The following is a 15,751-nucleotide window of genomic DNA, read 5'->3' as shown; positions in this document are numbered from 1 at the left end:
CTTTAATGTTTGATGGGATAAAACATTTAATTCAAAAAAGCTCTGAAAATAATTTTGATTTAATGCTCGAGTTGATTAAAATAATGACATTTAGAGAAAATGAGGAGATTTCTGGAAATGAAGTCCGATTACATTTCTTTGATAAAGCTGAAAAAGAGAAACTAATGTGTAAAATCAGGATGTTTTCATTTACCTCGTTTTCTCTAACGTGTCCGTGTCACACTCATGTTTCCAGTTTCTTGTGACTGTTTCAATGTTTTTAAACGTACGTTCATGTTCGATGACTCGTTTTGTTTGTCACATGAAGCCTTTTTCCCGTCGCGTCCTGAATCCTGGTCACGTGACCCATGAGCGGTTTGAGACTGAATCTGATGTGGTGCTCAGGTTTGAGGTGTTTGCGGTCAGAGCAGATTTTGGCTCTTCTTCTTCTCTGGATCTTCGCTTGCGGTCCTGCAGCAGCAGAATGCGGCTCAGTCTGCACCCTTCGTTCCATTTTATAGCAAACTGTCTGATTTTGTGTTCTTTGATGATGCATTTTGAACTGCAGCAGAGCCTCCTGCCCCATGCCTGCTGTGTTCTGCCTTACACACAGTTAGACTCTGTAAAGAAACTACTAAAAGCTGTAACAAAGCGACCCGTGTGCTGCAGGGTGGTGGTAGTGATGGTAACCGTAGTGACGATAGTGTCGGGCTGTCCTGCAGCTTCACTGAGGCTGAACCTTCAGTCCCAGTTTAACAGCATGCTCCTCTGCTCTCAATAAACTCCTCAGCGACTCTCTGTGTCCTGTCTCATCTCCTCACAAAATATTTCTATGGCTCTGTTATAAAATCTGATGGTGTGTAGAAATTACATGAAAGTTAGCTCAAAAATCACATTTTTTAGCAGCAGTCTAAACATGAAATAGGGTTTGAGGAAATAAATATCATTTAGAAAAAACAGAACATTAATTCAGTAATTATATTATTTGATATTTATGTGGAGACTGAGTTTACAGTTAGTTTAAAAACTAAAAATCTATTTTCTTTTTGGCATTTCTGCTTTCAATCACTAGGGGGCGGACTTTGTTTTTCCGGGTTCGGAGGTCATCTCACCGGAAGCACGTGATTGCACTGCGAGTGAGGGGAAAAAACACGCACTGGTCTCCACATGTGCAACACAGTCTGCTTCATGCTAAGAAAAGGATTACAAGTGTTGTGAGGCTGGCTTAAAGTCGCAGTTTTCTGATTGGAGTTTGGTGCAGAGGACGGAACAAACATGGAGGACATGAGCTTCATTAAGCTGCCGGCCGATGAGGGCAAACAGCCGGCCAAGAAGAGGGCGAAACTCCCGCAGTCTAGCCTGGTGGAAGAAGAGGAGGAGCGGCAGAGGAACGTAAAGAACCTGGCGGTGCTGGGGGAGAAGAACAGCTCGGTGAAGCTGCTGGAGGAGCTGGTGTTCGGGGCCGAGGAGGAGCTGCTGGAGAGACTCGTGGAGGTGACGTTCTCACCAGAGACCGTTTAAAAAAACAGCTCATTTAAACTTTTTTGGACACTAACTGGAAACCTCTGCCTCTGAGACCGAGCTGCCGTAACTCTCATGAAACGCAGTTATTTGTGGTAAATTCGGTTTAACTGACCTGAAAGAAAAGTCACGAAAATCTTTGTTACCTGAAAAACTCTGTTTCCTGCGATCGGCTTCAAATGTTCTTGCACAGGCGCAAAACTGTTTACGTAAAGACAAAGTTTGACATTTACAAAAGTTTGCGGGGTGTTTCTGGTAAACTCGGCTGGCTAATTAACAGCCACGATGTCTGTAATCTGTTCAAGCTTAACTTGTATCAACCAAACTCCATTCAAAATATCCCTGACTTTTGTTCTCGTGCGCATGAGCAGATATTACTCTGAAAACTAAGGTTACGAAGTTTTCCAACAAACCATTAAACCTTTGGGTTTACCGCCAGACTCCATTTAAAAGTCTTCTAATTTAGATTGCCTCTGTTTGTGTGTGAACCAGGCTGACAGTTATCTACCACCAGACTCCATTTAAAAAAAGTCTTGTTTTTCTTTCCCTGCTCAGAAGCTGAAACTTTTGTATATATAAGACGAAGACGACTGTGTAGGACTTTGGCTTAGACCCGCTGAATAACCTCCCGTTTGAACGATGCTGTAAAACTGGGTGAATTTTTGAATGGAGTCTGGTTTGTGGAGCTTGGTGATGAATCGTGCTGGGTTCAGGTCAGGTTTTGGTTTTTCACTGATGCTTCCTGTTCCCTGAGCAGGAGGACGAGGACCAAACCGGACTCCTGCTGCTGGAGGACAAAGATGAAGAGGAGGCAAAGGAGTCTGAGGATGAGGGCGGAATGCGGCAGGAGCCGCAGGCCGAGAAGAAAGCGGCGTGGGTGGACGAGGATGACGAGCTGGAGGAAGAGTGAGTGTTTCACAATAAGACGTGTTTTAGGCTGAAAGCGGGAAATCAAAGATGATTGTGGTGAGTGAAGACTCGCGTGATGATGCTGAGGTGTTGGTGTGTTTCAGGGTGGACATGAAGCACCGTTTCCGTAGAAACCTGATGAAAGGCGAGGCAGAGTCCACCATGACCAAACAGAAACTGCAGCAGAGGATGAGGGAGCAGTGAGTATGCACGCACACAGATGCACACACACACCTATAAACACACCTGGACGTGTGCTGCGTGTGTTTCAGGTTCCAGAAGGCGATGGGAGGAACGCCATCATGGGCGGAGAGCAGCGACCAGAAGAGGAGGAGGAGGAGGAGAGGTAGAATCTAAAATGTTTTTATTATTTTAAGAGTGTTTTCAGTCGACAGAAACTCAGACTCTGCGTCTCTGTGTTCCTGAAGCTGAGGAGGATGAAGATGAGGAGGATGACCTACTGAGGAGGACGGGAAACTTTGTGGCGTCCTCGGACAGCCTGCCCAGCGGCATCCTGAGGGTCAGTGAGTCCAGCAGGCTTCTGTTTGTCTGTCAGGCTGTTCCACCAGACTCCATTCAAAATATTGCTCATTTTACGTGTTTGCTGTAGGTAATGTTACAGAGCGATGAGTGTTACACCGGTGCTGGGATACGTTTGTGTCTGAGAACAGGATGTGAGGCTTTGTAACATCTGCTGAATCTGGTGTGACGTGGTTGCCAGACTCCATTCAGAATATGGATCATTTTAGCAGCAGTGACTGTGTGATTTGATATACCTTTATTAGTCCCACAAGGGGAAATTTCATAAGGCTGCCGACATATTGCACGCAATGGTGGCGCCATCTTACCCCCCGACCATACATACATGACACAAACATCACATGGGGAAGACAGGTCAGAGAGGTATAACATGGAGAATGCACCACATGAGGAAAGATGAGGAGAAAAATAACTCCCCCCAGACTGAACTCCAACAGGGAGATCAGTTTGAGCACAGAAAAAACACCTCTGCACATGAAAACACTCGTAATACACCAAAGAAACACATGACAAGCAGCAGGGGGATAAAGGTGAGAGACCGCCGATGTAGACAGCACATCCGGGCCTGCGTGCGCTGGTCTCCATGATCCACCGTCAGCATCGGAAGGGAATAAGCATCGAAGGCGTTTGGAAAGGGAGGGGGGATGTGTGTGTGTGTGTGTGTGTGTGTGTGTGTGTGCGTGTGCGTGTGTGTGTGTGTGTGTGTGTGTGTGTCCAGAGTTCAGCTGAGACAGTGTCCTTCACCCTGCCAGGCTAAGTAAACAGTCTTCCAGCCAACCCAGGTGGCCTTGCATAGAATGGGAAGAACAGACTCAACACAGTCGTTATCAGGGTGTTGTTGTTCAGCTCCAGCCTTGCAACCGCAGCTGGTGCCAAAGGGGTCTCCTCATGAAGTGATGGTGCTTTTTACTTTAGTGCAAACAGCTCATATGAATTTCAAAGCTGTTCTACAGTCCAACACTGGTCTCTCAATCTCCCGTTGGAGAGCCGCGAGCTTTCTATGATGTTTTCCAAACTTACGTTCCGTGATGTTGTCGTTCTTTTTGCTCAAAGAGCAGGTTGTTACACTCACGACCGCAGTGCACTTCCCCAAGATGTGATCGAATTTGCGCTCAGGGGTGTTGTTCGAGCGAGCCCCTCCAGATGTAATCCAGTTTTTCACTCAGAGCTCTTGCTCGATCAGCTGAGTGATTACAGCCGGATTGGCGTCCTTGCGGTGGTGCCGTAATGTTTGGTGATAAGAAAAAATTCCAAATAATTCTGGCTATAGATTTTGTTTGGGCAAACAAAGGTACTAATAATTGACATCAAAGAGAGACAAAATGGCAAAGATGAAGAAAGTCGAAGAAGATCTGGAAGAGATTAAGCATTCACTTAATTCGTTGACGTCGGAAATTGAAAAAGTAAATAAGCAACAAGGAATATTAATGTCGATGATGGAGCAAATCAAAGAACTAAAAGATCTGGTCAAGGAGAAAGATAAGACAATCCATTTTTTGGAAAGGAAGGTGGACGACCTAGAACAGCAGGCTCGACTCGAGGAAATGGTCATTACAGGTCTGGAAACTAAACACAGAACATATGCGAGAGTTACCGAATCTGGGACTGGTGCAAAACGAGGAGAGGACGTGCCCCCGATGGAGGAGCTACAATCGTTGGAACGGCAGGTTGTGGAATTCTTTTCGAGTAAAAATCTTCCCCTGCATAGTAATAATATATCTGCATGCTATACTCTTCCTAGAAGGCACAAAAATGCTCCTCCAGCAATTGTAGTGAGATTTGTTAATCGAAAACACAAAGTAGAATTGCTGAGACGGTCCAGCCTTTTGAAAGGAAGTGGAGTATATCTGAATGAACATCTTACAAAAAGAAATGCAGATATTGCAAGACAAGCTCGTATTTTACGGAAGGAGAAAAAGATTCAAGCAACCTGGACCAGGAATTGCAAAGTGATGATTAAACTGAATGGAACACCAGAAGAAGCCAAGGTTGTAACGATTAAGGAACTTGAGGAATTGGACAATTATACGTGATAATATGATTAAGATAGATAAATGGTTGCGACCAATTATGGCTATAACTAGTTTATTTTTGGCAAGGTTAAATGCTACCTCGGGAGGAAAAGGACAAAAGGAAATTGTAAAATTGGATATGGAAGATAACAAGATCAACGGACTTTAAAATATGTTGATAAATGAATGTGAGATTGCTTAGGATCTTTTCTTTCCTTTTTCAGTTTTTTTCTTTTTTTTTTTCTCCTTCTTTTCTCTTTTTTTGTTTCCTTCTCTTTCTTATGAGGTAATAGATAGCGCTAGAATAATTTATGCATTATGTTTGACGACACAGATTATAAATCATATGATTTTGAAGTAGGTATTGACCCTGAAAGGAATGTGCTTAATACAATTAACGTCACATGTGATTATTTTACAGAGGAGCAATTCAGGGATAAGGTTGATATAGCCAATACATTTTCTTTAATTCATATTAACTGCAGAAGTCTTTATAGAAGTTTTGCTTCGATTGAAGATTTTCTGTATAGTCTGAGAGGCAAGTTTCAAATAATTGCTCTGTCTGAAACATGGTTAGATGAGAATAAGGGTTGTAATTTTTGTATTGAAGGATACGATTTGTACTTTGTGAATAGAATCAAGACAAAGGCAGGAGGGGTGGCACTTTTCGTTAATTGTGATTTGAAATGTAAAAAAGTTGAATGTATGTCTGTTGTTATGGATGATTTAATGGAGTCTGTGACAGTAGAATTGGATATAGAAAAGAGAAGTAATATAATTGTAACGTGTATATATAGGAAACCGGGATCACAGATTGAGTTATTTACAGAAGCAGTAGAAAATTTATTGAGTAAGGTTAAGGGAAATAAGACTGTATGTTTGTGTGGTGATTACAATATTGATCTTTGTAAAGTGACAAATGATAAGGCTTCGTCAGATTTTTTTGAATTATTATATGGTAAAGGATTTTATCCTTTAATTATAAAGCCGAGTAGAATAACGGATAAATCAGAAACACTAATTGATCATATTTTTATTAATAGTTTGGAGAATAATATTGAAAGTGGACTCATTATAAATGATATAAGCGATCATCTACCAGTCTTTTTTAATTTCGATTTAAATATGAAAAGAAAGAAAGAAGCTAGTTTTGTGAGTTTTAGAAGGTTAAGAAATGATGAAGCAATTAATAGGTTTAGACAAGATCTCATGGAAACGGACTGGAAGGAGGTTTATGTTAATGAGGTCAACATTGCATACGGAGTATTTCTAAATATATATTTGGCCTTGTATGATAAACATTGTCCATTGATATCATTTAAGCATAAGAAAAAGAATATAAATAGGAAACCTTGGATAACTAAGGGTCTTGCAAATGCGTGTAAAAAGAAAAATAATTTATATAGGGAGTATATAATATATAGAACTAAAAATGCGGAAATGAAATATAAACTATATAAAAATAAGTTGGTATTAATATTGAGGAAAGCTAAGAAAGATTACTATAATAAAGTTTTTCAGGAAAACAAAAATAATATTAAGGGCATTTGGAATATTTTTAAAGAGGTATTGGGTAATAAGAACACACCCAAAGTTCGGCCTAATTATTTTATTAATAATAATCAAGTTGTTAAAGATAAGACCGAAGTAGCAAACGAATTCAATTCTTTTTTTGTAAATGTTGGACCTACTTTAGCAAATCTAATCAGGAAAAATGATGATCCAGGAGATGAGGAAGCCTGGATAGGTGATAATAGAATGGTTAATTCCATATTCTTAGCCGATACTACCATAAAAGAAATAGTAGCAACCGTAAAAAATTGTAAAAATAAAAAATCTACTGATTGTGATGGTATAGACATGGTCATAATTAAAAAGACAATAGATTGTATAAGTACTCCTCTTTGTTATATTTTTAATCTTTCGCTACAGTCAGGAGTATTCCCTGACAGAATGAAAGTGGCAAAAGTAATACCATTATATAAATCAGGAGATAAGCATAGTTTTAACAATTATAGGCCAGTGTCTCTTTTATCACAGTTTTCAAAATTGCTAGAAAAACTCTTTGCACAAAGACTTGATAGTTTTATTGAAAAATATCAACTAATACATGAAAACCAATTTGGATTTCGTAAAAATAGGTCAACGGCATTAGCGTTGTTGACTTTTATTGAAGATATTTCATCTGCAACACATAATAATAAATACACAGTGGGAGTATTTGTTGATTTAAAAAAAGCTTTTGATACGATACAACATTCTATTTTGATTTCTAAATTGTATAACTATGGAGTGAGAGGAGTAGCATTGAATTGGTTAATGAGTTATTTAGAGAATAGGTTGCAATATGTTTATTATTTTGGCAATACTTCTGAAAGACTGAAGATTGTATGTGGTGTTCCTCAAGGTTCTATTTTGGGACCTAAACTCTTTAATATATATATTAATGATATTTGTGACGTATCTAAAAGGTTAAATTCGATTTTATTTGCAGATGACACAAATTTTTATTGCTCTGGAGAGAATTTGAAAGACTTGGTTGAAATTATGACTTCTGAGATGTTAAGAATAAAAAAATGGTTTGATGTAAATAAATTATCTTTGAATCTGACAAAAACGAAATATATGATATTTGGCAATCGTGTAAAGGAGGATAAAGTCATTATGTTTATAGAGGAAGAATTGATTGAAAGAGTTACTGAATTTCGTTTTTTGGGTGTAATAGTGGATGAGAATTTGACATGGAAATCTCATATTGAACATATTAGAAAGAAAATGGTCAAAAGTATTTATATTTTGGGTAGTATAAGAGATTTATTAAATTATAAAACAATGCGTATTTTATATTTTTCTTTGTTTTTTTCATATATCAACTATTGTGTTGAAGTTTGGGGGAATACATATGAGAATACCATAAAACCTTTAAACCTATTACAGAAGAAAGTTATACGAATAATTCATAATGTTAAATATAGAGAACATACAAACAAATTATTTATAGAATCAAAATTATTAAAATTAGGAGATTTAGTGAAATTACGGACATTATTAATTATGTTTAAGGCTAAAAATAATATTTTGCCTTTTAAGTTACAAAGAGTATTTTTGATGTGTTCAAGGGGAGAAGAGAATAGAAGGAAATTTTATTTTAAACATCAGTTAGCCAGGACTACACAAAGATTAATGAGCACAACGGTTAGGGGTATAAGACTGTGGAATTCACTTCATTATAATTTAAAGAATTGTATAAATTTACAATGTTTTAAAAAGTGTTATATGTTTAAAACGATAACTCAGTATGAAGAATGCGAATGAATGTGATGTTGGTTTGGGATTCGACCGGAGAGAAATGTCAATATTAGTTTGTTCCTGATTTTTGGTGCCCACCGGTGATATAAGTTCGATGGTAGATAGGGGGCAGGGTTTAATAAGAATATTTTCTTCTTCCTGCTCCTTTTCACACATGGTTGTTGTGTTTTGTTGACAGAAGATGTGGTTGTTTTGTTTGATTTGTAGTACCAAGTGTGAAATAAATAAAAATGAAATGAAATGAAATGAAATTGTTCTGAGTGTTCACGGCAGCCGTGCGTTCTCCAAGATCTTCTCCGTGCTGACTCAATGAGTCCATTTTGAGAAACTCACGCCTCGTCCCATCGTTCCAATCCCAGCGGGCAGCCTTGTGGGGGTTTGAACAGCTGGTTCCGCTTCCTTAATTCTCCGATAAGTCAGGGCCAAGCCAGCTCCGATCCGCCAGAACCCTGTTACCATGGTTCATAGGTAGATATCTTCAGCAGTCAGGTTCACCTGAGCCCAGACTTCTCGTTGAGAAAGGGTGTCGAACGCACCAGTTGATCAGTTGATCAAATCCATAATTCTCTTTTAGGTTTTAGAGAACAGACTGTGAGAGCGTTCCAGGGAAAGTAATACAGAAAACACGAGACGAGACAAGGACACAAGAGGCTAAGCAGGGAAGCTAAGGGAGAGGAGGAGGAGAAAAGTGCGAAAGCCTTCGTCAAGAGCAACATGCTAACATGGGCTTTGTTAAAAACATGTTTGATGCCTCACGGCGCTTCGAGTGAATTCTGAGCTCTTCACTTGAATTTTGTTTGTTTTTACAGATTAATAAAGTGAGGTCGGACGGCTGTTTACTGACAGTTTTGCCACCAAACTTCATTTAAAATCCTCTGAATTTTAGATTCTCTTGCACAGCAGTTTCAGGCTCAGCTTGCAAACTTGGTTCAGGTCATTTTCTACCAGACTCCATTCAAAATCTGCTAATTTTCTGTTCTGCTGTTCATGAGTGAGTTCATGTGGCTTTCTGGCTGTCGATGCAAAACCCCGTCCTCAGACTGAAGCTGAAGGGTTCATGTAAAACCTGTGGCGTGCTTCCTGCCAGACTCCATTAGAAAAACAGCTGATTTCTGTTCTGTAGCTCACAGGTGAAGTAGTTTGATGCTGTCATTTGTTATAAACACACACAGACGAGCACTCGTTAAAACATCGGGTCTGACTTCCTGTCGTCTCTGCGTTTGTAATCAGGTGAAGAAGTGTCTCCACGCCAACAGCACCCGTCCGTCTGAGGACAGGCTGACCACTGTCCAGTTCCACCCCAGCGCTCAAGTCGTCATGACGGCCGGCCTCGACCAGTCCGTCTCCCTGTTCCAGGTACGGTCGAGCCTCTCTGCTCAGGTGTTAGGCTCAGGTGGGAGGGGTCACGTGATTTTGACCTTCCTCCTCTTCAGGTGGACGGGAAGACGAACCCGAAGATCCAGAGCATCCACCTGGAGCGCTTCCCCGTCCACAAGGCGCAGTTCAGCGTGGACGGGGAGATGGTGATCGCCACCAGCCTCAAGAACAAGATGTTCTACCTGTACGACATGATGGAGGGCCGCGTCTCACCTGTGCACACCGTCAGAGGTGAGGCGGGGTCAGAGGTCAGGGGAGGAGGAGGTTCCCGGGATTTCAAATTAAGAGCATGTTTGTTTGTCATCAGGTCTGAATGAAGCTCGAGTGAAGGAGTTCTCCGTGTGTCCTGAAGGAGGCGCTCTGCTGCTCACAGGCACCAACGGATACCTGCACGTCCTCACCCTCAAGGTAACTCCTCCCCCTCGCCCCTCCCCTCTCCTGAGTCCTCCCGATAACTCAAGCTGTGTCCCAATCCAGCAACCGCACACTTCATAGTACCCGCACTTCGCAGACTACGTGGGGCGGGTACTCTGAAGTGCGAGAAGGCCAGAAGAACGAGGCTCGTGAAACGGGACGGTCTGGCCTTCGTCGCGCTGCTCATGTTGCCTAGCAACCATGATACTAACAGCTGGAAACGTTTCATACAGCTTTGAGTGACAGAAATGAAGGAGAACAAATGTTTTTTTGTTTGTTTATTTATGAGATCAGCTGAGTATCTGAGGCTGAGACCACGAGACTGAAACATGCGTGTTGGGCTTCATGTCTGCACTGAACAGTCATTTAAGATTAGTTAGTAAATAACAATTAGTTAATGTTGTTCATGAGACTAACGTCATCTCACTGTGGTGATGTAAATATAATATGGACAATATTAAAGTTATTGTCAGATTATTATGATTTATTACAGCAGAGCTTGAACTCTGGGTCAAAGATACAAGTTGCAGTTATTTATATTTCCTCTCACCTTAAATCTTCACTCAAAGACGAGTATCTGTGACAGTGTGTATATAGAAGAGACAAATATTGTTCGTTTAATATGTTGGTACTAAATTTGGCTCAATGTTTACATATATGTGTAAAAAGCAAATGTAGGAGCTGTGATAACTGTGTCTGATAAACAAAGAGTAGACTGATATATGAAATATTCCTTTATTGGGTGAGAAAATCAGACCATGTCATAACTGCTGTAAGTCACACAGAATAGATATCAGAGCCTTAAACAGGCTGACGTCTGCTAAATGGGTCAAACTGGGCAGAAAGTCTACAAACACATAACATCCTTATAGAATATGATGTAACACTATAGATCAACTTAGCTCAGAATATATAAAGCATATAAACAGTTACAGCAATATGATGCAACAAACACAGCAGCTACTGATCCAAAATACTCAAAGCTTCATAGAACTGAAACCAACATTTATTTTAGCTCCATCCTGCTGCTGATACAGACTTTAGGTTTCTGAACATTAAACTTGTTGCTGCCTTTCATAGTGTGTAACTTGAAGGCCCTGAGTACTCTGAGTACTTTCTCCCACACTGGAAACACTGGGATGATCACATTATTTGAACATTACCTAATAAGACTGATTCAGCACAGACAGTCATGTTAAACTTTCCTAGCAGTCCTTCACAAACAGGGAACAGTCTGTCTATTCTCTCCATCTGTCAGCTGCTGCTGGCTCTTCCTCCTCCTCTTCCTCACACACTGCTGAGTTTGTCCTGGTGGATCATCAGGGGTGCAAAGCCTCACAGATGATGTGCAGCAGTGGCTCCCTCAGTCTGTCCTCACTCTGGACACTTGCAGTCGTCACACATGGAAATCAAATGTGTGATAAGCTGCAGGATTCAGACACAAGTGTAACTTATAAACACACGTTCATACTTTTATTCCACAATCAGAGAGAAAGAAACAGAGAGAGAGTGCAGGACAGACAGACAGGTGACAGTCTCAGGTGTACACACTGCTACACAACAGCACAGAGAAGCAGGATTTAGTGTTTGTGTTATTACGAGTGTAAACAAGAAGAGTTCCAGATGCTGCAGTGGACACATGTGTGACTCCACCAGCAATGTTTTAATGTTCTTCATTATTAAACATTCGCACATAAAGAGACTCAATATTCAGTTCTTACTTTTGACAGTTTAACTTTTCGGCTGCCCCGCTTCAGCCATCCACCTTTTTTTTTTCTGAACAAATTATCCACACCCACCGCCGCGCTATGAATTGTGGGATATATGGGACCACGAAGTGCACAAAGAGAACACTTTAGATTGGGACAGCCTTCGTCGTGTCGCTGTGACGTAATCGGTCTACAAATGCGCACTACGAAGTGTGCGGCCGCTGGATTGGGACATAGCTACAGTGTATCTCTGACAGAGGCGGAGCTTGCAATGTGACCAATCGGAAGCATGGACAGGTGAACTGATGAAACTCTAATATTAGAAAAATCTGTGTGTGTGCAGACAAAGGAGGTGGTTCGCAGTATGAAGATAAACGGTGATGTCAGCGGCGTCGCGTTCTCTCCTGATGGCAGCAAAGTCTTTGCAAACTCAGGTAAGTCGAGGAAAGGTGGGCGTGTGTGTTCCTGCTCATGTCATGTGATTAATCTTTGTGTGTGTGTGTGTGTGTGTGTGTGTGTGTGTGTGTGTGTGTGTGTGTGTGTGCAGAGGATGGGGAGGTGTATGTGTGGGACATGCGCAGCAGTCGGTGTGTGAACAGGTTTACGGACGACGGCTGCGTGAGGGGAACTTCCATCGCCACGTCTCAAAACGGGCAGTACCTGGCCTGTGGGTAAGACACGCCCTCGTAACCGTGCTGCTCTCTGATTGGCTGAGAGCTGTGTGTTTAAGGTTAAAGACGCCGGAGTGCTCAGTGCTGAGCTCTTTTTTTTTTTTTTTTTTTTCAGCTCTCAGTCCGGTGTGGTCAACGTCTACTCTCAGGAGGCGTGTCTTAATTCAGCCAATCCGAAGCCTCTGAAGGCAGTGATGAACCTGCTGACCTCAGCGACCGCCCTGACCTTTAACCCCACATCGGAGATCCTGGCCATTGCGTCCCGCGCAGAGGACGAGGCTGTGCGGCTGGTGAGAGACGGCAGTGATGATGATGACGATGGCGATGATGAAGAGCATTAACGGTTTACCTTTGTCCTCAGGTGCACCTGCCCAGCCTCACCGTCTTCTCCAACTTCCCCGTTGCCAAGAGGAAGATCGTTTATCGAGCCAGCTGCCTCGACTTCTCCCCGCACAGCGGCTTCTTCTCACTGGCTAACAACAAAGGCCACGCCCCCCTCTACAGGTGAGACAGTCTGTGGTCCCACAGGCGTGACCCTCTGGAGTCCGGATTTTTTAACCTCTAACTCTTCTTTGTATTTGCCCCGCCTTGTGTTCAGCCTCGTGCGTCTGAATGTGCACGTATTTCTTCAAATGCACACGAGCGTCAGACCGGAGTGTGTCGCACGCCAGCATGATGTCATAACTGCAAACAAAAACTGTTTAGAAACTATTTTTACAAACAGTTTACCTGAAAACGCCGTGATGGCCTCGGGCAGGTCTTCAAGCCCGTTACAGAAGCGGTCACAATAGAGATCGACAGACCACGTGACTTTCGCGCATTGCATGCCGGGAACTCGTGGCAAAACAATCCAAGTACCGCATCAAACGCAAGCACTTGCAGCACCGCAAAACGTTCATTCTCCGGTTCCAATAAATTCTTGCTTTTTCTTTGCCCCCCAAAAAAGTTCTGTACAAAACGAAGCAGAACAATGCCGGTCCGTACAAAGACGGACTCGACGAAAAGACAAAGAAAAGATACGAGGACAAAATCAAAGGAGTGAAAGGGTTAGACCCTTACGAGCACACAGAGTGGACAAAAGACGTCAGCGTGCTGCCCAACTTTCACCACGCTCATATTTATAATCATACGGATCTTGGAGTGAGTGCATACACTCATGAAGTTTAGTAACTTCAGGTCACTGCAACAAGCCCAGGTACAGTTTACCGACGGATGGGTACAGGACCTTGAAATGCACGTGTAGAAAGTAAAGACCATCGTACGTATCATAAGTTTACCAGTCTCACAAATCGTCGTCATAAATACATATTCGTTAACCGTTTATTAATAGGACCTTTGAGCTCAACGGTAATTAATTAGTAGTGGAAATAATTTCTGGTTCATCACAGAAATGTAGCAGTGACAATAATATTGTATGCTGTAATCGTACTGGGCAATTAGTGAGCAGAGTAACCTGTGAGCTGGAGTGTTCTAGGATGTTATATTTGATCTTTGAATGGCTGCAATCCAGTCGCCTCTTTGTTACTTCGGAAACATGGCTCGAACAATTTCTCTTCAACGACGTAATCCGATAAAAACGATCTCTTTACCCGTCGGCTTCCCGTGGCTGTCATGCGACCGGCTATTGCAGTTAATAATACAACAGCTTCTTGACATTTTTGTGTTTCTTTTTATCGCTGTGTGACTGATTTTAATTGAAAGCCTGCGTGCGCTAGTACCTCTTGCCACGAGTTCCCAGAATCCTTTGCAGTTTTACCCCTGAATGACGTCACATTTTCAATCTCTATAAGACGCCGCGCAAATTATGTGTCACTCCAAAAAGTAGTTCCTGTCCACCACAAGGCAGCGGGGCAGATCACAACCCTGAAACCTAAAGGTGTATCCCTCCTCCTGTCCTCTACCTGGACGCAACGTTTACATCTCATGTGCTTTTGGCGGCAAAATCACGAATCCCCCAAAACGCGCCCTCTCACGTCCTCACCAACTAATGCTACGTGGGGTTTTTTATATCGTGTTTTGATTGGTTCATCTCTTCCACAGTGTCTTTCTCCTGTCTTCCTTCTCTCACCCCAACCAATCACAGCAGATGGCCCCGCCCCTCCCTGAGCCTGGTTCTGCTGGAGGTTTCTTCCTGTTAAAAGGGAGTTTTTCCTTCCCACTGTCACCACAGTGCTGCTCACAGGGGGTCATATGATTGTTAGGTTTTTCTCTGTATGTGTTATTGTAGGGTCGACCTTACAACATAAAGAGCCTTGAGGCGACTGTTGTGCTTTTGCGCTATATAAATAAAGTTGGATTTGAGCGCTTGTCGTCATGAATCGATCATGTGATCGTGACCCCGTCCGTGAACAGCAGGAGGTAAAAGTTTAAAAACGGCAGTGTGGACTTTTCTGTGTGATCAGCTGTTAATACGACACAAAGTCAAACAGGAAACTGAGGGTGAAGTCACCGCCACCACATACAGGTCGCCTCAGCAGCAGTGTGACGTTTGGAGGCGGAGCTCTGATGCCATGTACGCGGTCTGCTGACCCCTAATCACATGACAGCTTTTACTTTGAAATCCAGTTTATCCTGTTTGGAGAGTCACAAAGTGAGCGAGTTCTTGGGGTGAAGAGCGCCCCCGTGTGGTAAAGAGCTGGAACAGCTGAGAGCGCGCCAGAGCGAGTCTCACACACACATTTACATCCATGACACACTGACCTGGACACACTTAGGCTTCTGTGAGATGATTACGTGTGTGCGCGTGCGGCTCGCGTCACGTTCCCGTACATGCTAACGTTGACCCTGCTCTCTGTCTCCAGGTTGCTGCATTACAAAGAGTTCTGAGGGGCGGAGCTTCGAGCAGGAATCAGACTGTTTCTGTAAATACTGAAACCTGCAGAGGACCAATCAGCTGCAGGAGGCGGAGTTTGTTTTATTGTTTGTATGATGTGATTTCATAAAGACTCAAAGAGGATCCCTGCAGTTTCCTCCGTTTGTTCCAAACCAGTTTTATGAAACGCTGACGTCGTTCTGAACAGTTTCAAATGAAACTCACTAAAAATCATCAAAATACAAAAATGTCAAAGAAAAAACGTTTTGTGTGGATTTGACGAACTGTCATCGTAGAAATGTTTTTGTTTGTCTTAAAAACAAAGTTTCATTTTGAGTTCAGATAAAATATTTTATTGATAAATAACATCGCAGTGAGCTTTAATTAAAGAGGAAGAATTTAAGCTGCAGGTTCGTAATGATTGTAAATAAAAGTCTTTTGTAGAATCTCATCACAGAAATCACTGATTAGCTCTCATCGTGTAATAAACACACACAC

General features: G+C 42.1%; 1 protein-coding gene across 2 annotated transcripts; it reads left to right on the top strand.

Moving 5' to 3' along the window:
• Positions 1-1,045: 1,045 nt before the first annotated feature.
• On the top strand, positions 1,046-15,397 carry utp18 (UTP18 small subunit processome component). 2 transcript variants are annotated; one of them, XM_026163831.1, is made up of 13 exons: positions 1,046-1,473; positions 2,258-2,406; positions 2,514-2,609; positions 2,682-2,747; positions 2,836-2,929; positions 9,501-9,626; positions 9,704-9,878; positions 9,955-10,055; positions 12,114-12,204; positions 12,318-12,441; positions 12,557-12,731; positions 12,803-12,945; positions 15,243-15,397. In XM_026163831.1, exons 1-13 carry the CDS (start codon positions 1,255-1,257, stop codon positions 15,265-15,267), a joined length of 1,584 nt encoding a protein of 527 aa, XP_026019616.1. In that variant the 5' UTR covers positions 1,046-1,254; the 3' UTR covers positions 15,268-15,397. The 2 variants fall into 2 exon arrangements, with proteins under 2 accessions (XP_026019616.1, XP_026019615.1); XM_026163830.1 differs by having other exon boundaries at positions 2,682-2,755; positions 2,838-2,929.
• Positions 15,398-15,751: the final 354 nt, after the last annotated feature.

The sequence above is a fragment of the Astatotilapia calliptera genome, chromosome 4, assembly GCF_900246225.1.
Source record: "Astatotilapia calliptera chromosome 4, fAstCal1.2, whole genome shotgun sequence".
In the NCBI taxonomy this organism is placed as follows: domain Eukaryota; kingdom Metazoa; phylum Chordata; class Actinopteri; order Cichliformes; family Cichlidae; genus Astatotilapia; species Astatotilapia calliptera.
This window is presented reverse-complemented; position numbering and strand designations above follow the sequence as displayed.

What these genes read in the sequence shown, in the direction of transcription:
- utp18 (XM_026163830.1), top strand. Translation starts at nt 1,255, where the DNA reads ATGGAGGACATGAGCTTCATTAAGCTGCCGGCCGATGAGGGCAAACAG. An exon ending in CAAAGTCTTTGCAAACTCAG is followed by an intron (nt 12,205 to 12,317) that starts GTAAGTCGAGGA and finishes GTGTGTGTGCAG; the next exon opens with AGGATGGGGAGGTGTATGTG. An exon ending in AGGACGAGGCTGTGCGGCTG is followed by an intron (nt 12,732 to 12,802) that starts GTGAGAGACGGC and finishes CTTTGTCCTCAG; the next exon opens with GTGCACCTGCCCAGCCTCAC.